General features: G+C 51.3%; 4 protein-coding genes across 4 annotated transcripts; 2 read left to right on the top strand and 2 right to left on the bottom strand.

Moving 5' to 3' along the window:
- Positions 1-1,266: 1,266 nt before the first annotated feature.
- Positions 1,267-10,109, bottom strand: BJY04DRAFT_233116 (type I polyketide synthase). The gene is made up of 14 exons (XM_073719889.1): positions 9,493-10,109; positions 9,080-9,428; positions 8,929-9,013; positions 8,713-8,869; positions 8,150-8,653; positions 7,971-8,091; positions 6,722-7,911; positions 5,328-6,653; positions 4,926-5,258; positions 4,794-4,855; positions 4,649-4,731; positions 2,847-4,591; positions 2,474-2,794; positions 1,267-2,419 (listed from the first exon to the last, which is right to left on the bottom strand). The coding sequence occupies exons 1-14, from the start codon at positions 10,102-10,104 to the stop codon at positions 1,580-1,582; spliced, it is 7,728 nt and encodes a 2,575-aa protein (XP_073564826.1). The 5' UTR covers positions 10,105-10,109; the 3' UTR covers positions 1,267-1,579.
- A 375-nt stretch (positions 10,110-10,484) lies between these two features.
- BJY04DRAFT_172038 (serine hydrolase FSH) lies at positions 10,485-11,996 on the top strand. Its single transcript, XM_073709250.1, has 5 exons — positions 10,485-10,939; positions 10,997-11,024; positions 11,081-11,099; positions 11,159-11,230; positions 11,289-11,996. Exons 1-5 carry the CDS (start codon positions 10,926-10,928, stop codon positions 11,798-11,800), a joined length of 645 nt encoding a protein of 214 aa, XP_073564827.1. The 5' UTR covers positions 10,485-10,925; the 3' UTR covers positions 11,801-11,996.
- Positions 11,997-12,425: 429 nt separating this feature from the next.
- Positions 12,426-14,365, top strand: BJY04DRAFT_233118 (major facilitator superfamily domain-containing protein; the record flags this gene model as incomplete). Its single annotated transcript, XM_073719890.1, has 6 exons — positions 12,426-12,523; positions 12,590-12,723; positions 12,781-12,904; positions 12,969-13,175; positions 13,241-13,621; positions 13,687-14,365. 6 exons carry the CDS (start codon positions 12,426-12,428, stop codon positions 14,363-14,365), a joined length of 1,623 nt encoding a protein of 540 aa, XP_073564828.1.
- Positions 14,366-17,215: 2,850 nt separating this feature from the next.
- Positions 17,216-19,808, bottom strand: BJY04DRAFT_202827 (major facilitator superfamily domain-containing protein). The gene is made up of 6 exons (XM_073713267.1): positions 18,949-19,808; positions 18,674-18,892; positions 18,370-18,625; positions 18,039-18,302; positions 17,642-17,974; positions 17,216-17,577 (listed from the first exon to the last, which is right to left on the bottom strand). Exons 1-6 carry the CDS (start codon positions 19,080-19,082, stop codon positions 17,305-17,307), a joined length of 1,479 nt encoding a protein of 492 aa, XP_073564829.1. The 5' UTR covers positions 19,083-19,808; the 3' UTR covers positions 17,216-17,304.
- Between the last annotated feature and the right edge of the window lie 149 nt (positions 19,809-19,957).

The raw sequence follows: 19,957 nt of genomic DNA on the forward strand, positions 1-19,957 counted from the left end.
AACCTGAATTACACAAGAGCTGTGCCAGAGCAAGGTGCAGCCTTGATTCAAATCCCCTGTCGTGTATCCCTATCATACACCACCGGGATACTGTAGGCTGACGTGGCAAGGCTCTACTTTACAAACGAAAGCCTGCTAATCACAGACTCTGTGAAATCGAACACCAGTCAGAGAAGAAGGCTATTCAATGTTATATACACCCTACAAAGCGCTTGAAAAATGTATATTTCTAGGGTTGCAGACAGGCCCTCCAGAACTGGGTTCTCGTCCAGTTCCAAGAACGCGCCCGGCTACTCTAGAATGAATTTGCTCCTATGATCCGCGCAAGACCTGGAAACTGTTTAACTTTCCCCTTCAATCGCCAGTTGCTCTGCCCATGTACGACAGCGCACATGCCAGATGATCTATAGCTCACCTCACACTACTGGCAGGCGTTTGTCTGCTACTTGGGTATGGTGCTACATATCGAAAGGATTGGCCGGTTGGAACCCACTGATCCTCATTTTTCACAGCTCCATCACTAATTCATCCTTTGCCTTCCATAATAGCACTCTGGTAGAGGATAATTCAGGTTCGGTTGCTAACCTTCACGTCCTGATTCTTAACTATCGTCTATAGTCGGCTGCTTGGCGCCCGGTGCGTGTAAATCGTCAGCAAGGCAAAAGACTATGGATTTAGAGTAGATTCAGGTTGAGATAATGGCTTGCTCCAACACTAGTAAGAGCAGTTAAGGCTGAGTCTTAAATGGGGTCCCTGCTCGCCTTGTATAGAACGTCGATGTTTGTCATTCGACGGCCAAACAACCAATGGGCGAGCAAGCCTTTGCACAGTGAGTCATTCTGAAGTTTTCCAAGACCGCGGTATCTGGCTAGTTAGATATAGGCCTTTTACCAAGCAGGTTTGCGAACCAGCTGGTGAGCTCGGATATATCAATACCAGCGCCCCAAGGTCCAGATACACCAAGTACGCCACCGGCTTCATCCTCAGGCATTGAAATAAGTTCTCCAGCATTGGCTAAGGCGATTACTAGGAACCTTGTAAAGGTGATAAAGATCTTACTGGGCTGACATAGCGGACTAGGCGGAATTTGACAAAAGTCATCCTATATCTGATGGAAAAGCTAGAGGGGTTCCAAGTGACCCATGAAGCAATTTGCAAAATCCGGACTGCGTGGGGCCTCAACGCCAGAAAAATACTAGGTCGCAGGTCAAGCCGCTTAGTAGTAGCGAGATCCCATAGACTCGCGATGCATTTCGGACAATTAAGGTCAGGAGAGAAGGAGAAATCGCAAGTGAGCAGATGAAGCTGAAAATGTACGCTGAAGATACACCTGGATCGGCTTTGCTTGAGAGGAGGGGCCGCATGATACCTGTACTGCTTTTCCTTGCCGTCTAACATCATGCTAGACCGGGTTCCCCGTAAAGCTACATTTTGATAGATCTGACACGGATGGAGAAGGGTACTTAGGGAAAGGTGGCTGACGCGTTACAAAGGGTGACTAGACGAGAACAAGCTTGGCTTGTGATCAGTTCCACCTGGTGCGTAGATGACAATTTATATATATAAAACATATAAAATCTCACGACCACCCCTTTGCAAGCCTACTCCTGCTCGCAGCCTCCAAAGCCAGCGAAGCAATCGTTGCGCGGCCGATAATGTCAAAGGTCGCAATGTCCGCCTGCACCTCCTTCGCAAACCAGTTGCGCAGCTCCACGGCCACCAGCGAGTCGACTCCGTACTGGTAGAGGGGTTTGGTTGCGACAAGATCGCTCTCCTCAATACTCAATGTGCTCGATAATTTGGCCGTAAGCGCCTTTGCGACCGACGCAGCCGCCTCCTCCAAGGAATTTGCTTCCGCAAGAGCGGTAGTGAGATTGATCCCCATCCCGTGGCCCCGCTGCGACCGGCTGCCGGGATTTGTCACCTGCGACTTGAGAAGATTGCCTACGATTGGATTCTGTAGCCAGAAGGGAGCTGCTACGGCGCCCTCCCGGGCCCGCATACCGACGCAGGGCTGACAGACGAGTTGCATCTCGCGGCAGGCACTAGGGCTGCAGTAGCAGTCCAGGATGGCATGGAATTGTCTCTCAGTGACTGGTTCCTGGGGAAATAATTCAAGGGCCTTGGCAAGGAGCTTAGGATCCCGAGCCACTCGGCCGGTGAATACGAATATGCCAAGGTCCAGCGAGGTGCCGTGTTCATTGATGCTGTTGCGGTGGTGGGCGAGCGCATCCTGGAAGGTATTCCCGGCCGCATAGTTGGTCTGCCCGGGGTTTCCGATGAGGCCACAGATGGAAGCGAACATAACGAAGAAATCAAGGCCTCGGGGCAGCGCGTTGTGGAGATTCCAGGACCCCTGCGCCTTGGGCCGGACTGCGGCTTGCCAGGCCTCGTATGACATGCTTTCGAAGGTAGTGTCCTAATCTCGCGAGTTAGCCCAATAACTTTGACTGGAGACAAAGGAATGGCGTACGTCAAGGACCATTGCTGCTTGGATACAACCCTTGATTGGCGGCAATTGAGCCTGCGCTTCATGCACCGCTGCCTGCAGTGCGCTCAGGTCGGTGATGTCGCATGCCGGGGTGGCGACGGTGACACCGAGACCTCGCAGGGTCAACAGGAAAGCTTGCATCTCGGGATCACTGGCTCCAGACCGCGAAAGCAGCAGAAGGTGTCGGGCGCCGCGACTCACAAGCCAGTTGATGATACTCTGGCCGAGTCCACCTGATCCTCCTGCCACGACATAGGTTGCATCTCGCGCAAAGGATGAATTGGGTTTCGACCGCAACAGAGCCTGGGGTTGCCAAATTAGTTCACTGAATGCGAAATACTGGGCATGTTCTTACTGTTACTCGGTCTCTGGGCCGCATTTCAATCACGAGCTTCCCACGGGTCTTGCCCGACTGCATCACCCGCATCGCCTTCTCTAGTTCTCCGATTCCGTAAATCGTTACTGGCTTTGGCGCATGGATCTTGCCCTCCGCTAGCAAATTCATGATTGTCTGCAAGATGGCCTGGCAGCGGGCTGGACTCTGAGCCAGGACCACCTGCAGGTCGAAACCGGAAAAGGAGACATTGGTCAGGAACCTGTGCATGGGGAGATTGCTGTTGGCAATCATATCCTTCTTTCCCAATTCCACGAATCGGCCCTGCAGAGCAAGACACTCCCAGGATTTTAGGAGCGCTTCACCGGCAAGGGAGTTTAGGACAATGTCGACGCCTCTGCCGCCGGTAACGTGCTTGATGGCATCGGCAAATGCGGTTGTGCGACTAGAGTAGATGCGCTCTTCAGGGATCTGAAAGTGCTCCATAATAAACTGTTTCTTCTCTTCTGATCCGACTGTGGTATACACCGTGGCTCCGAAATAGTGCGCAAGCTGGATTGCCGCTTGGCCAGTGCCGCCAGCTCCGGAATGGATCAGCACCGCATCCCCGGGTTGAATTCGCGCGCACTCTTTAAGCCCAAAGTAAGCGGTGACAAAGTTGATGGGTATCGCTGCCGCCGTCGCAGAGGGGCAATCCGGTGGGAACTTCGTCACAGGATAACCTCCCTCGGTAAACACAGCCCGGCTGCTGAAACTGCGAGGAAGGAAGCCCACGACTCGATCGCCCTCTTGGAATTGTGTACAGCCTCGACCAACCCGCGTAACGACCCCTGTGGCCTCTTGCCCAAAGGTAATTGGGGGCACTTGGCCCAAGGCGACGAGTACGTTGAGGAAATTCAGCCCGACATGCATGATTTGTACCTCGACGTCCCGGTCCCCGAGGGTGCCGACTGCGTCCATCTCAACAAACTTCAATCCATTCAATAGGCTAGAGCCGCCTTCATCGAGGGTCACAGGGATACCGCAGCCGAATTCGGTCTTGGATTCATATTGCTCCACTAGCTGCGCGGAGACCGCGGTATTGAGAGCGCTGTTGTCCACAAGACGGGGTGTTATAAAGGTTCCTTCCCGCACAACATATTCTGCATCAAGACCGCTAGCAGGAGGGTATCGTATGAAGTTGACCATTTCCAAGACCGAGGCAACAATCGCTTCGCCTTCCAGGGCCAGGGTATACCAGTCCTGCCTCTCATACTCTGCCCGCAGCGCTCGGAACAGACCATCCACAAGATGGAGCTTTGGCTTTACAGCCGATTGAGAGGTGTAGGTTACCCAGAGCGTTTTGGCCCGCGAGACGAACAATTGCTGCAGGTGCTCAAAGCCTACTCTGTCGACCTCATACAAGAATGCAGCGTTCAGTTCCAGAAGAAAAATGCGCAGCACCCGATCCGATGATGTACTGGCACCTTCTAGTGATACACATTCGACAGGAACCGCTTCGATGGCCTGCAGCTCCGATTGGAGCGACTGGGCAAACTGGCTTTGTAGCGGAACGGTATCATCGAACACTATCTCAATACGACCGGCATTTGTCGGGCATGGCGGGTCCTCCACGGCAGTCGAGATTATGATGTCGTTCTCCTGCACTGTAGGGTCATCAAAGTCGGGAAGAGCGGCATCGCAACCGGAAAACCCTGTTTGCAGTAGAAGCTCGTGCCACCGAAACCGATCGACACACGGGCCATGTTTTCGATATGATTCAGAGCCTCAATACTCAGTCAGCATGACTTGTTCTCTGCAAGCCCTGTGGAGGGCAAACTTACTTAACCACCAGCCTTCCATGAGCCCGAACGTCGCTGCAGAGGCCATGACGTTGGTCAGTTCGGCGAACACGAGCTTGCCTCCTCTGCAACACACACATAAGTCAGTCTTAACCTAGGATGTAGTAACAGGAAAGGTATCACTCACGGCTTCAGTAATTTGCGTGCATTGGTCAGACTGTTCTCAAGGCTGGCTGTAGCGTGCAAAACCTATGCAAAAGAGTCAGACATGATAAGTTGGAAGCGGATATTATGAGGCAAAGGAGTGAATGTTTCATACCCATCCAGCAATAACAATATCATATGCCCCAGTCTCGAACCCCTGCTCCCGCGGATCCTTTTCTATATCCAGCTGTTTGAACACCATCCGCGCCCCTTCCTGTCCAAACCTTTCTGCTGCCTTGCCAAAGAAGGAGCGAGATATATCAGTGTAGTCCCACTGGGAATATCTCGCACCGCTACCATCCTCTGCTGCAGCGCCGATAGCTCTTATGCACGTCTCCGTGAACGCACCAGTGCCTGCTCCAATCTCCAAGACCCTCAAGTCAGGCTTCGTATGACTTGCCAACTTTAAGAAAGACTCCAGGTAGCTTGACATATTCGATAGCGCCAACTAGACGATTTCCACGATGCGAGTGTTAGCGCCGAAGTTGTGGATGTAGACATGATCGACTCAACTTACCACCTGCTCATAATGCCCCACTATTAAGTCACTAGAAAAGAAAAATTGCAAGGGCTCAAGAGCGTTACTCAGGAGATCCACGAGGTTACGACACACAGTGACCGGAAACTTTGCCACCCCTGCCATCTGTTCGTCCTCAAGAAGCTCATTTTCAAGGTTATAGATATACTCCTGGTCATCCAGGCGGCTTCTCCAGGGCTCCTGAGACAGGGCGGATTCACCACGCTCCAGACGGTTCTGTTGGGTTCTCGCCCAGTCCAGGTAGTTTTCGACGTAGGGCTTCTCGGGCTTTAACCCTTGCTTGGATAATGCGCACAGGGCCTCGAAGACTCGAGCCATGACTACGAATTGAAGCTGCAGGAAACGATGCATTCGCGAGCTGGAACAGGGCTTGTGGAAAAGGGCCTGCAGCTGCTCGTTGCGCAGCAATCGAATGTCCGGGTGCCATTCGATCTTCGAGCAGAGCTGCGAAGCGGCCGACTCTTGCGGGCGGGAGGACTCACCGTCTCTAACCATGGTGCATTGTAGCCCGTCCAGAATGATGACTGGAATAGTACCGGTGGGATTGAATGCTGTCATGGAGCCTGACATCCCTCTGACCAAGTCAAACCTGGCCGATGTAACAACCGTGAATGCCTCCGATGCGGAAGGGTGTTCTTCCGCGGCGATCCATAGTCTTTCGATGAATGTTGGTACGTGCAGTGGGATACGCTTGGAGCCATACTCAGTTGCAACACAGAGGGCGGTTTGGATAATGGAATCCAGAGGAGCAGGATGGATTGTTATGTCTGACGTGCATTCGTAGTTTGTAATTGTCGCGAGCACAGTATTGCCATCCTGGGGGTTGGAGGATAGGCCGACAATTCGTTGAAATGCATCGCCATACATATACCCGCTTTCCTCCAAAGCAGGATAGAGGTGTTTGATGTCGAGAATGTGGGAACAATCCGAGCGGCACCTTGTCAGGGACGCAATCCGCGTCTTGAGCAACGTCTCCTCCACTCGCGTACCATTGACGGTGTCGTGGACTTCAGGGGCGTACTCCACCCGGATTGTTCCTGTGCAATTTTTGAGCCATCCGGAACCAACATAAGAGTAAAGAGTGAAGTCGAACGAGTCAGAGTCTTTGGCGTTAAGGTTTTCCAAGGGTCGCATGTGGAAGTCGGTCTCGACAGGCTCTCCCTCGGTTATCTTAAGCGCTGACACGAAACGTATTTTCTGGATATTGAAGCCAGATATCTTCCTCCCGGGCCTCGACAGTTGCCTTGCCGCTTCGATGGGCATTGCTATCATCCCGGTGGCAGGGTATAGGATGCTGCCGTTGATCTAATCAACAAAGTCCATTAGTTGCATTGAACACGATAAAAAGCGGGAGTAGGAAAGCTGATCCATACTCTATGATCGCCGACCCATGGCATCAGTGTGTCTCTAATGATATGCCTCCAGCGTGGCTCATTGGGATTCCAGTTAGGATCCGGTGTTCCCAGCAGTTCATTCTTATGCGCAACTGGTCTCCGTTGGTTTCTGCTGATTCGGCTTTCGTGCCAGTATGACTTGCTGTGGTTGAACGGGTATTCCGGAAGGTCGTTCAAGGATTGCATTGTGTGGTTGGCATTTGCATCGGCTGTATCGAGCCGGTTTGCCTTTGCAATTGCCACAGGATAACCAGCAGAATACAGGTTCCCAACGACTGTCAGTAAGCTAGAAATCGCGGACACGTTGCGGATGACGGTAGAGGAATACGTAATGGAACTCGCATTCATAGCGTGTAGGATTTCTTGAACCGGTCCCTGGAGCGCTGAATGGGGTCCAATCTCAATCACATTGTGCATTTTCAGACGCCTCCTGTGGCTCCCATCTAGCTTTTTCGTTGGGGATTCGACGCCCGAGCAAATGATCGTGACAGCATCAGAAAAGCGAACTGGTGAAACCATGTTTCTTACCCAGTACTCACCCTGTGCCAGCTCCTCGGGCTCAATCCAGCCACCAGTCACGGAGGATGCCATCTGGGGCCTTTCGCGCGGTGCCAGTGGCTTAATCGGCCGCTCGAGCGCCCCCATGGCCTCCAGATACTGCGAGGCAATTCCTTGCATTTGGGCCGAATGATACGCAACCTTGACGCGGAGCTTCCGGCAGAAGATCTTTTCGGCGTCCAGCAAGGCCTTGAGCGAGTCTATCTGGGCCTCTTCGCCCGAGATGGTGACGCTCCTGGGACTATTCACACAAGCAACAGTCAGGGGAACACTGATGTTGATGTCTCTGCCGCCCACTCTTTCCAGATACCCCTGCGCCTCCTTCTGGGGCAATGCAACGGCCAGCATGGACCCTCGGATAGAGCTGGCTTGTTCCAGCTTGCTACTCCATTGCCCTCGAAGGAAGGCGATCTTCCAGGCAGACTGCCGAGAGATGGCGCCGCAGGCATAGGCTGCCGCAATCTCCCCGGATGAATGCCCGACAACCATTTTCGGCATAACGTTGAGATCTCGAAGGAGATCGACGAGGGCAACTTGCACGGCGGTGCATGTTGTCTGGCTAAACTCGGTCATAGTAACACGCGATTCGGTTTCAGGTTTGCAGAGCTCCTCTAGCACAGCACATGTTAGCCGACAGAGCCGCTGTCTCTCTTAATTATGTGAGTCTCACCTAAAAGATCCCAGCTGCACCCTAGGGTGCAGAGATAGGCTGCGGCTTCGCGAATACTGTTCAAGAAAACGGGATACGTCTTGAAAAGCTCGCGGCCCATCCCATACCACTGGGCACCTTGCTGCTAGTGATCAGCAAAGATAACGATGCAGGATCAAAGAGCCAGTAAGCTTACTTACACCAGTGAAGACATAAGCTACATTCGGTGATGGTATCGATCGCATGGGGTTTGACATGTTCTCGACGATCCCACCCCAAGCGTCGCCTGGCTGGACAATGGCGAATGTCCTCCATTCCAAGAATGAGCGACGCATAGACAGGGTATAAGCCAGGTCGGTAAGATATTCAGCACGATCTTTTGGCGGAACTCTGTCAGACGCGAAGTATTCTCCCCATGCTTCCTTGACCCGCACTGCGCCATCCTTGTCGGATGTTGACCATACCAGGATCTTTGCGTCATCTTGAACTTCCTGCACTGGCCGTTGGGACAAATGGCCACCACCATTCGTCAAGGCTGCCGTGGCCGACCTGGCTGCGTCTAGACAGATAGCCTCACTGCAGGGCGCATTGCTAGATGGCGCATTATCGAGCACTATATGCACGTTGGTTCCGCCAAAACCAAAGGAGCTGACGGATGCGCGTCGGACGGCGGTCTCTGGCCACGGCGTAGCCTCACGGGGGACCTGGTTCGGTTAATTCCGTGCAACGTACGTTAGGGCATATTATATTTCCTTGAACGAACCTTGATGTTGTAAAACTCCTGATCAATTCTTGGGTTTAGGTTCTGGAGGTCCGTATTCGGCGGTATTATCCCCTTTTCCACTGCCAGGATCGCCTTGATAGCTCCAGCAACACCACTCGCACCCTCTAGGTGGCCCACTGTAGACTTGACTGACCCCCTACACATGGTTAGATAGATAGCGGCGAAAGAGATTGTCCGCCAATGGCGATCACTCACAGGTATAAAGGGTCATTTGAGCTGCGGGTCTGGCGAAAGAGGTTCCCAATAGCTCGGGCTTCGATAGGGTCCCCGACCGCGGTCCCTGCATGCATGTTGAGTATTCCGATTGGCAATGATCTGACTTAATTCAACCACGAGTGTGGCTCACCTGTCCCGTGTGCTTCCACATATCGAGTCACCCCCAAATCCAATCCAGCCTTTGCATAGGTGTCCCGGATGAGCTGCTCCTGACGGGACTGACTCGGCTGCATGACCCCTGGGGTTCTTCCGTCTTGGTTAGACCCCGATGAGCGGATGATGGCCCGGACAGTATCTCCATTGGCGATGGCATCTTTGAGAGGTCGGATGACCAGTCCGGCAACGCCTTCTCCACGGGCGTACCCGTTTGCCCGCTCGTCGAAACTGTAGGATCGTCCGTCTTTGGATAGGAGACCCAGATTATCTAGCGCTAGTCCAGTTTCTAGGGACAGGATGGTGTTGCAACCGAGGGCCAGCCCCTATAGTGGTATTAGTTTACTTGGGCAAACTCCAGTCTATATAGATTGAGGGAGAGCTGCGCACCATTGACGATTCCTTACTCCAAATAGACTGACAAACGAGATGAATAGCCATCAAGCTGCTCGAGCACGCGGTGTCGACATTTGCGCTGGGCCCCTCCAGATTGAAGAACCAGCTCACGCGATTTGCCAACATGTTCGAAGAGGTACCAGTAGCGTGAAACTTCGGCAAGGTCATGATGTCGTTTCCCTGGAGGCCCTGATAATCGTGCCCAAAGGACCCCGTGTAGACGGCAGTCCTGGAGCCAGAGAGGGAATCTATTGACAGGCCGGCATTCTCGAAGGCACGGTATGAGGTCTCCAAGAGGAGTCGCTGCTGGGGATCCATGGCCTCGACCTCAGCTCCGCTGATTGAGAAGAATGCTGCATCGAACCGGCTTAGATCTTGCTCTAGGAAGTTTGCGCATTTATGGGAGAGACGATCGAATTGGTTGGCGTCGGGGTGGTGCCATGCATCGATGTCGTATCTGTCTTTCGGAACCTCTTTGGATGTAGGTCTTCCTTTGAGAATCAAATCCCAAAAGGTTTCTGCTGTTGTAGCACCGCCTGGTAGATTGAGCGACAGCCCAATGATGGCGAGTGGTTCCGGTGGCTGTGTGGTCATGACTGCTGCCATACGTCCTACCCACAATGTGAGCTGTGGTCTGTAAGAGACGGGGAGACAGTGGTTTGCACACTGTCTTAAATCAGATCTTTCTCGTCGGCCAAAACTAGTATGTGCTCTTGATCGACAACTTGGTCTCTCCTGATTCGCGTAGAGCCAGTATTGAGAAGTTACGGCAGTCGCAGGATTCAATGCATCTTATCACGTTGCGTTGTCAGGCGTAAAACGGCATAAAGGTGGTACTAGTGATTGGCGAGCAATAAACGATGCACGCCCTAGGGCCAAATGTGGCTTATGCTACATCGCTCAGGTGACGCAATTCTTTGGGTACTTGAACATTCCATATTTACGAATTGTGACAATGCTAGGCTACTGGGGTGGCGAGGTTTGAGCTACCATTGGCTATAGCTTGACTACTAAATAGGATGTAAGAAGGCGATATACAGGAAGCCTTCAGTGTCTGAACCCATTCTGCGAGATGAGATCACAATCACATCCCAATTGCCGTGTGATATCGATCATGGCGCTCGATGGTAGAGTTCACCCTTGCCGAGTGTGGCTTGATGGACAACCCACCCCGTAACTAGATGCTCACCGAAAGCCTTGATCTGCGGAGTACGGAGCATTCGAACGGAGGAAAATCGCGCAGCCTGACCTTCCCGACAGTCGGCGGAAAGTTTTTCGTCGCAAAGCTAACAAATCGGGCGTGCGCCTGTCCATGACTCCATATATGACGGTCTCATGTCAAGGCACATAGCCGTGGCTTGAGATATTCAGCCTAACATCACCTTGACAGTGAACTGATTGCACTAGTCCTTGCAACACAAGTCCAAATGCATTTTCTCTGGTACGTCGCTTTCGCTCTGAAGGCATGTAAAGTAACCCAGCTGAACGGACTGCGTAGCTTGCACGGTGTTGGAAGCAATTCTCGGGTATGGTATTCTTTTCTCCTGTTTCGATTTGATGTATCTATCTTACCAGTTCCCAGGTTTTCGAGCAGCAGACCGGTATAGATGCACTATCCTCTAATACGCGTACAATTGACTGACCGGTGCTCCTCTCAAAGCTGCTCTGCGATACGAGCTCGGCGATAACCATACATACGACTTTGTTGAGGGGACCGTCCCCTGGGAGCCAGGTACGATTTCGTCCATGAACCCTCCTGTCGAGCGATTGTAAGACTAACGCGAACCCAGCCACTGAAGAGTCCAATGGAGAGACCTTTGCGTACGGCGACATGTTCCAGGCATCATCGTGCCTTGAAGTCTATCAGGACCTTCGGCGCTACCTAGAGCAGGAAGGTCCCTATGACGGCGTCATCGGATTCAGTTTCGGCTCCGGGCTGGCTCTGTCTATCCTAGTTGACCACTATCGATGCGCCGCCAGTGATGCCACCCCACCGTTCAAACTTGCCGTCTTCTTCTGCAACCCCAGAGGCCCCTATGATATTAACGCCCTGAGGCAGGGACATATGGAGATTCTCGAACCTGAACAGGTCGAAAGAGCGATAGAGATCCCTACCGTGCACATATGGGGCTCTTCGGACACCGATCTTGACGGCGGGGCGTTGGGCGAACGGTTTTGTAACTCCACGAACAGATCTGCGTATGTTCATGCAAAGGGACATGAAATCCCAACATCTGCAGCGGATACCATGGCAATGGCAAATGTCATGCGGAGGGCGGTTGTGTTGGCAAAAGGCTTGTAGTCTTTCGCATGTCTTCTGATCTGGAGCTGTGTACGCTGGATCGCAGGTCGTGGACACCCTGGTGTCCACACAGAGCGGACACGATATTAGGAATCGAATCGGTTTGTTTTTCATAGAAAGCCTTGTTAGCAAACCTGACCTATCGGCCTTGAGTGTGTCCGTTTGTAGGAGCACTGTTTGTCCGATAGGTGCATGTCGTGACGTTATGGGGTCGCCAATTGCTACAGGACTATCGCCCAGATTTTAATTGTCCTGGAAAGCGTTTGTAGAAAGAGATGATCTGCGAAATGCCAGTGTAGATCACCTCTCTGTGGCTGGCTGACAGGACCTTGGACTGGCATTCCATTAACCCTTTCATGTGCCTAGTGGTTCTTAGAAACTTGGCAACTTTGCTATCTTGGGGGTTCTATGAAATTATTGCTGCAAGGGGTTTGCAGGTAAGCATTAGAAGTTAATGCCATGGGACCGCCTTGATCATATGAATCCCGATCTAGCTCCCCCTTGCCTCCAGAATCCAGCGTCATACCTCGAATTACGCTCTTCTTTTTTTTACTCATCTCTCCCGACGTCCAAAAAGCCCAGTCGTAATCCCTCGCTCTGTTCGACACCATATTCGCTTCACATAATGGCCAAAGCTGGGCCACAGCTAGCAGATGATGAAACAGAGGAGCCAAATTGGGACTCTGGATTACAGGGCGCTCGCCTGTACTTGGGAGGATTAGGGTGCGAGCCATGGTCCAAGGGTTTCTCGATTAACGTGGCTTTCTGACGCGTGTTTTCGTATGGCAGCCTAGCAATACCTCTGTTTTTAACCTCCCTCGAGACAACTATCGTCAGCACCTCCCTAATCGCCATTACGGATGACCTCTTGGGATTCGGACAGGGTTCTTGGATCATATCCTCCTATCTTCTCACCTACGCAGGTACGGTACTGAACAGGGCGTACTCCGGCGAGTTGAAGCTAACGAAATAACTTTAAGGCTTTCTCTTAATCTGGTCAAAGGCCAGTGACATATTTGGTGTTAGGTTTTGCCTGATCGCCGCCATAACACTCTTTACCTTGTTTTCTGCAGGATGCGGCGCTGTCCGCAACGTCAACCAACTGTAACTATGGCCCAATTTTGTTCGTTCTAACTTCTGCTGTCGTTTGCTGAGTGCTGCGTATTAGAATCATATGTCGCGCGTTCCAGGGCATCGGTGGGTCTGGGGTATATAGCCTGAGTCTATTCTCAATCGTGAGGATTGTAGCGAAGGAACGATATGCTGCAGCTAGCGCCTTCGGTGGCGGAGTCTTTGCCCTGGGCCTCGTGCTTGGTCCGTTGTTTGGAGGTGCCATTGCAGAGCACCGGAATTGGAGATGGGTTTTCCTCTGCAAGTATGTCTTAATCTCTTTGACGTACCGTGGGCTTATCACCATTTAACTAACAACCGCTCGCGTAGTGTACCTCCAGGCGTAGTTGCATGCCTGCTAGTATTCTTCGCCATCCCAAGTGGATTCCCCAACCCCCCTCCTCCGGCCACAGAACACACCCCGCTTGCTCAACAGTTCTGGACCAAGGTTACGCTGATGATCCACCGTATCGATTTCCCCGGTGCCACCATTCTACTGGCCGCTTCGTCCCTTTCAATAGCCGCCCTTCAGGAGGGCAACTATGGCTCCTCGTGGCAGTCGGGCTTGGTTATCGGTATGCTTGTCGTCTCGGGTGTTAGCTGGATACTCTTCCCCTTGTGGGAATGGTTCCTCAGTCACCAGGCCTGGTCGTTGGAACCAATGCTACCGTGGCGACTGGCCAGGAACAGAATGTTTCTTGGGGCTGCCATGTAGGTCAACCTGCTTCTTGCTCCATACTCCCGCTTCCGGGCCGGTAAGGTTAACTTCTGTGCAGCGGATCCTTCGCCAGCGGCTTCGTCGTGACCATCTGCGTCGTCGAAATCCCACAACGCTTCCAAATCGTCAACAACTGCACCCCCGTCGAAGCCGGCGTACGACTGCTCGCATTTGCAGTCACAAACCCGCTCGGTCTAATTCTCTGCTCCGCACTACTAGGCCGCCAGATTCCTTTCGTCTACGTCGCCCTCGGCAGCATAATTCTGCAAGTCATCGGCCTCTTCCTCCTCTCAGAGCTAACTCCAGAGGTATACCTCTGGCCCGGCCAATTCGGCTATCTTGTTCTCGCGGGGCTCGGGAGCGGGGGTGCCCTGGCCGCTTTCTACATGATGTTTCCGATTGTGTCCAGGATAGAGGATCAGTCTGTGTCTATTGGGACGGGGTTACAGGTGCGGATGCTGGGTGCTGCGCTGGGTATTGCGGCTGCTACGTCGATTCAGCATGAGTATGTGCTAGAGCATCTATCTTTGTTTCTTTCTCCGGAGGCTGTGGACAGAATCCTGGTGTCTGCGCAGGCAATTGCGACCCTCACGAGTGATGAGGAGGTGAAGACTCGAGAGGTGTACGCTGCGGCGTATGGCTTGCAGATGAAGCTTGCTGGGGCCTTTGCCGTTGTGCAGTTTCTTGGTGTTGCGCTTGTGTGGAGGCGTGTGAATCTGCGGCTTACGAAGTCATAACTTGACCTCCAGCGCGAGATCTGAGTTGTGGCCATAATGCGATAATTGAATAAATCTGCGAAGGTGTGTAGGAGGCCGGAAATCATTGCCCTCTAGCTACAGGAGAGTGGTGGTTGGTCTCTCTGGAGAATGGGGGCGGGGGACATATAAATATGTAGATTGGTTGATTTCGATTCCTTCAATTCACCCCATTTCTGATTGGCATAAGACGCGTATAATCGTAATCCTGCCGGGAATATAGTTGTTGAGATTGGTATCACAAGGCCCATAAAACGCAAGGTATAGGTAAGATGGTCTGCGAGGTGCACTGGGGCTACCAACAAGCTGGTGGAATCATCCTCGTACTTGAGAAACCTATGGTGGTATCAACCCTACTGCGGAATTGGGAGGCCCTGACACAAAGGAGAGATAAGATCCCAGCCTTTTCCTGATGGTTGACCTTCCTTGAAGATCCTTAACTGGTGAAGACTCGTATCATACTGATTATGCTCGGGCACCGGGATTAATCCTGCAAGAAGATAGAAGGAAATCATTGAAAATATAAATTTTACTTCTACCTACAAAGCATCAACACTCTAAAGTTAACCCTCCCAATCGTTTCAACCCTGTATTCTATAGGAGCAGCAGGGAAAAAAAAAAAGAAAAGAAAGGAAACAATTGTCGGCTGCTAGCAATGTAGCATTCCAACACGTGCAGAGGCTGGGTGGACACAATCATTTCCCGGTAGCTAGGTTGCGATACACCGATACTACATTGCAGCATATTTTCTAGCAAGATGATGGCTCCTATTTAAGGGGGTAGTCCGCCTTGTGCTTCGAATTGCAGTACGCGGGCTCACCTATCATTATGACATACGATGACTTTCCCGCTAATCCCCGGAGAAGAATCCCAGAGGATCTAATAGGGCTGTTCGGGATATACGTGTCATACTCCAGTGTCATAGACCTAAGCTCTCCAGGGTCTATCCTGTCATACAGCCAGTAAAGGCATGGTTAATATGATGTATTCATTGTGAAATAGATGGGAAAATGAGATATTGTTCGACCTCGTCATAATGAGTAAACCTATTGCAATATGTAAGTAGCGACTCGAGTATAAGTTTAGCTTACCTTTCTCCAAGGCGAGGAGTTCAGTGTATTAAGCCATTGTGAGGCGAGTAATTCTTTCCACATCTTTGTGACATGATTTTGCCCAAGATCATTCTCGCTGCAGTTAGCCTATATGGCACTGTCAGTCTTGCTGATCCAGATGTAGCGGTAAGACGAAAGATACATCTTCACTTTTTATAATATTGAGGTAGTGCGCTGATCATAATTGGTATAGTTCACGCTTTACGAGGGTGAAAACTACCAACAAAGACACGAAAATTTTACAGGCCCTGATAGCGAGTGCAAGCAACTGCCTGATAACTGGTATGACACCTGCTTAGGGGCTTGATGTCTCTAAAGAAGGAACGAATGCTGAGGAGTATATCAGGAACTACGCCGCAAACTCACTGAAGTACTCGGAAGACAATCTAGAAACCTCTGCCTGTCTTTTCTACACGTTGTAAGTCTAAATCAAAGAAGCGCGTTTTAGTCCATGTTGTCTCTAGCCTATTAACACCTCATCACAGGCCAAACTGCGGTGGTACATCCTTCACGGTCATTCAAGGAGATACCCCAAAGATAGTTCCTCCCTCAAGTTATAAATGCTTCGATGTATACTGTGACCTTGATGGCTAGGGCTGCTGCTGCATGCAATGTCTAAAGTGCTTCTATGGCGCTCCTCAGTTCAATAATGATTCTCGATACAGGCTTTCCCCTGCAACAGGCGGGGTTTTCCTGTGTACCCGTGCGAATGCAGAGATTCAAGGTCACGAATAAAAAGCAGTTGTTCGCCATTGGATATTTCTAGTAGAATCAAGCTCTCCGGGATGGAACTGTCCATTCCGAGCGGAATGCCCTATGTATCTAGATACAAGACACGATGTGCCGCAAGAAAATCAACCTTTGCAGGAAGTATTATACGATATGGCCGGTCCACCACGGACATAAATCTCGCTCGATGGCATATGGTAGGTCATTCGCAAAGGCAGCGGTAGTAGCAGCAAAGTACCTTTGCCATGTGTCATTCTTCTGCGACTCCGCATAGTCGCTTATGCATCAGATAACAAGGCAGGGAAAGCTAAGCATCCGTCAGCCCAGCAGCTGTAGGAGTTTGGTTCGGACTATTGTGAAGAGAGCCCAGTGGGCTTTTCAGCATGACCATTGCGGCCGCTCGCTCGATCGGCAGCGCTGCAGCCCAGCCTATGATGTACACATCCAGACCGCGTGGACTTTTGTGGTACTCAGTTTACGGAAAACTGGCAGCTTTCGATTGGACATTGGTCAGAAAGACGAGTCCATGCTCAAAGTATGGGAGGTCTGAGGGCTGCGAGCAGTGGGTAGTGGAATAATGACAAATCTTTCTTGACAGTTAGTTCTATTAGCACTATATATTAAGTGTACCGAACCCAGTCCAGATAGATTGTTCTTCACGATATCTCTGCAGGCTTTTTGTTTGATATTCTACACTCGGTGTCTCTACAGACCTAGGCGTCATCAATAATAACCAATAGAATAGGAGATGGGAGTAAAAAGAAAATACATAGACGTATAACAATTATAGTAGTGCACGCCGAATCTTCCAAGCCATACACGTCTGTTATAGATCATGCTAACTGAAGAGCCTCACAAGATATATAGGTCAGCGAGCGGATGAAAGCCCAACAATAAAATTGAATGTGTTTCTTCCTGTAACCAAAAAGCCTCTCATGGCCCCTTCGTGAGCAGGCTTGCTACTACTCCTACTGTAAAGAAGCAACATACACGGCAAAACATCAATGTATCAATTCCACTACTCTAGCGTCAATAAACCCCGTCTGCAAAATGTTCCTCATGATACCAGCACGCCCCAACCTAATAAACATATCTAAACTGAGTGATTTCCATATCCGTCTTGTCAAGAACAGCAGCGTCAAGATCCTCCACCGCGGTGTCGGCATTCACGTTACCCAGACGATCCCTTCGCCGATTCTCCCAAATAAGATAGTACCTCAGCGCAAGAGATACCACAAACGAGACCGCAAAGCAGATGAGCATAGCCAGGAATCCCGACGGATAAGACGGCGCCTCGTCGTCGAACATGAGGTGTGGACCAACGATGTTGCCAGCGCAGTAGCCGATGAAGATCTAACCAGAAATATTGGTTTAGTTTGAGGGCATTTTTGTCTGGAGATCGGAATAATGTACGCACCATAGCATTAACCGTAACCCTCTTCGTATACCCGCCCACATTCCCCGTGGACATCGCCAGCGTAAGTGGGAAATTCACACTGTACGCATTTGCAAGACAGTAGCCCATGAACCGGGCCCAGACATTATCCGGTGAGATTTGGCGCGCCATTGCAGCGCCCACGATGGACAGCGCTGCGTTCCATGCCATCCACCACGTCCGGCTGTTGTTGAACCAGGAACACCCGGCTGTTGAGAGGTGGACTAACACGCCTTGCATGACATAGACGATGATTTGCACGAGGAGGGTGTTCAGGGTGCTGAAGCCGAAGCCTTCGACGATTATGGAGCCGAACTGGCATAGTGTCATTGTTAGTATTGTTATTCAATGAGAGGTATAGGTGTCTGGTGATGCGTACGTTGGAAACACCGCCGTTGGGAATCGAGCTGGCAAGTTGTATAAGAACGAGGGCCCAGCATTTTACGTCGAGGAGTGCCTCAACCACTTGGTACATCTTGAAGTCGTTGTTCTTGATCCCGGTCATGTTCTCCTGGACCCGGATAATGGCCTTGCGACGGTCGTCCTCACTGAGAAATCTCGCGTTCATTGGTGTATCTGGGAGCCAGTAGAAAAGGACAAAGGCCCATGCGATAGTGATGGCGCCGAAGATGAGAAAGACAGCCTGGGTAGGTTAGCGATGGCTTTGTGCGAGAGCCACAAAAAAAAGGAATATGCAGGCGTGTAGTTACCTTCCACGGCGCTATACTATCCACATGTCCAATACCATACGCGAGCAAGCCGCCAAATATGCCCGCGATAGTGATCCCTTGAAACCAGATGCCGTGGCGGAATGGCTGTTCCGATCGCTTATACCACATCGAAACCACGATGCTGAGACCCGGGGCAATGGCTGCTTCTGTTGCGCCCAGGAAGAATCGAACTGCGATCAGACCCTTGTCGTTGAATGCCGTCGCCATCAACATCAAGACGACGCCCCAGACGATGCTAGATCACATATAAGCTTGGGTCTGTGAGTGACTATGAGAAACGCACATTGATGTAGAAATCATCTTCCCGACAGGAAACCGAACGAGCATAACGGCCGCTACATAGGACGCAGCAAGGTACCCGAAATAGTAGACGCTGCTTGCCCAGGAGTAGTCGTTGCCGTGCAGGTCGAGGTCTTCTTCCAGGCCGAGAATTGCAGTGAAGCTCATGGCTGATTTGTCTAGAAACTGGAACATGTACGAGACCGCCATGAGTGGAAGCAGGCTGCATTTGAGTCATGAGCGACGCCGTAACATATTGTACCCGAAGACACCACTTACTAGAGATCTATTCGGCGCAACAAGCGCTTGTCTTCGTCCTTAGTGAGTGATTGGAGATCATTGTCACCTGCGACGTCTTTGAATGTCTCGTCCTGATAGGGCTCTTTTGTGTCGATAGGTTGTTTATCAGCCATGATGAAGCAAGGCAATCTCGCTTGGACAGGAATGGCTTGCTGAGGAGAAGATTCGAAATATTCTCAGTGGCAGAGCACATTAGGCAGTGGCGAGCAATATGTACACAAGGACGCTTCCATGCCAAGAAGCTTATCAGGGATCTTCCTTGAGTCTAGAGCTTAGAACAGTGACGGTTGGCTGGGCAGATAATGAAGTTGGGGTAATGGTCCAATGGCACTGGATGGCCTGTAATATAAGCCGCGATCCTTCGCTGCGCTGCAACCATCAAAGGCAACCCTACGGTCTGCAGCCAATGGAGCGACAGCCTTAATCTGCACTTTTCGGTTTAAGCCGCTCACCTACTGTGTGGCATGTCCTGCGTCTACGCATCCGATGCGGGGCTATCGGGGCCTCAAGAACGAACGAGATGCTGTTCACGAGGGGAGGTCAGTTCTTGGAAACAACCAAGAATATCCTCCTAACCAACACTGGGCAGGTGCTCCCTTCTTTGCAACAAGTGCGCCCTCAGCCGGTCTTCAGAGATGTCGAATCTCCACCATCACCTGTCTGGCTTTCAGCCAGTACTCAGATCTGCTCGAGAGGTAATTTTCCGTGTCGTGATACACTGCCAATCAGACATAGAGCATTTTCAAATTCGGGTTAACGAGCGAGGTGAACGAGAGAATGAAAGAAGACGAGATCCAGGATAAACCGGACCCGCGAGAACGAAGACTGAACTGTCAGACTTTGCCTGGGTATGCGGTCCAAAAGGTTGCCACGACCGCATAGGGTTTAAATATAACCACACAGTGTAATTCTGGGGCCCGCAGAGCGAATAAAAGTGAACGGCATGGTGGCCAGGTGTGTTAAGCGGCTACTGGCCGGGATATTAGGA

Source organism: Aspergillus karnatakaensis, assembly GCF_047715665.1.
Source record: "Aspergillus karnatakaensis strain CBS 102800 unplaced genomic scaffold BJY04scaffold_91, whole genome shotgun sequence".
Lineage (NCBI taxonomy): Eukaryota > Fungi > Ascomycota > Eurotiomycetes > Eurotiales > Aspergillaceae > Aspergillus > Aspergillus karnatakaensis.

Coding starts and splice junctions, on each gene's coding strand:
- BJY04DRAFT_233116 (XM_073719889.1), bottom strand. CDS start 10,104: ATGGCAGCAGTCATGACCACACAGCCACCGGAACCACTCGCCATCATT. Junction 9,429..9,492: donor GGAGTAAGGAATCGTCAATG/GTGCGCAGCTCT, acceptor ATACCACTATAG/GGGCTGGCCCTCGGTTGCAA. Junction 5,259..5,327: donor TGGGGCATTATGAGCAGGTG/GTAAGTTGAGTC, acceptor GAAATCGTCTAG/TTGGCGCTATCGAATATGTC.
- BJY04DRAFT_172038 (XM_073709250.1), top strand. Junction 11,231..11,288: donor GACCGTCCCCTGGGAGCCAG/GTACGATTTCGT, acceptor ACGCGAACCCAG/CCACTGAAGAGTCCAATGGA.
- BJY04DRAFT_202827 (XM_073713267.1), bottom strand. CDS start 19,082: ATGGCTGATAAACAACCTATCGACACAAAAGAGCCCTATCAGGACGAG. Junction 18,893..18,948: donor TTGCGCCGAATAGATCTCTA/GTAAGTGGTGTC, acceptor ACTCAAATGCAG/CCTGCTTCCACTCATGGCGG. Junction 18,303..18,369: donor ATAGTATAGCGCCGTGGAAG/GTAACTACACGC, acceptor TAACCTACCCAG/GCTGTCTTTCTCATCTTCGG.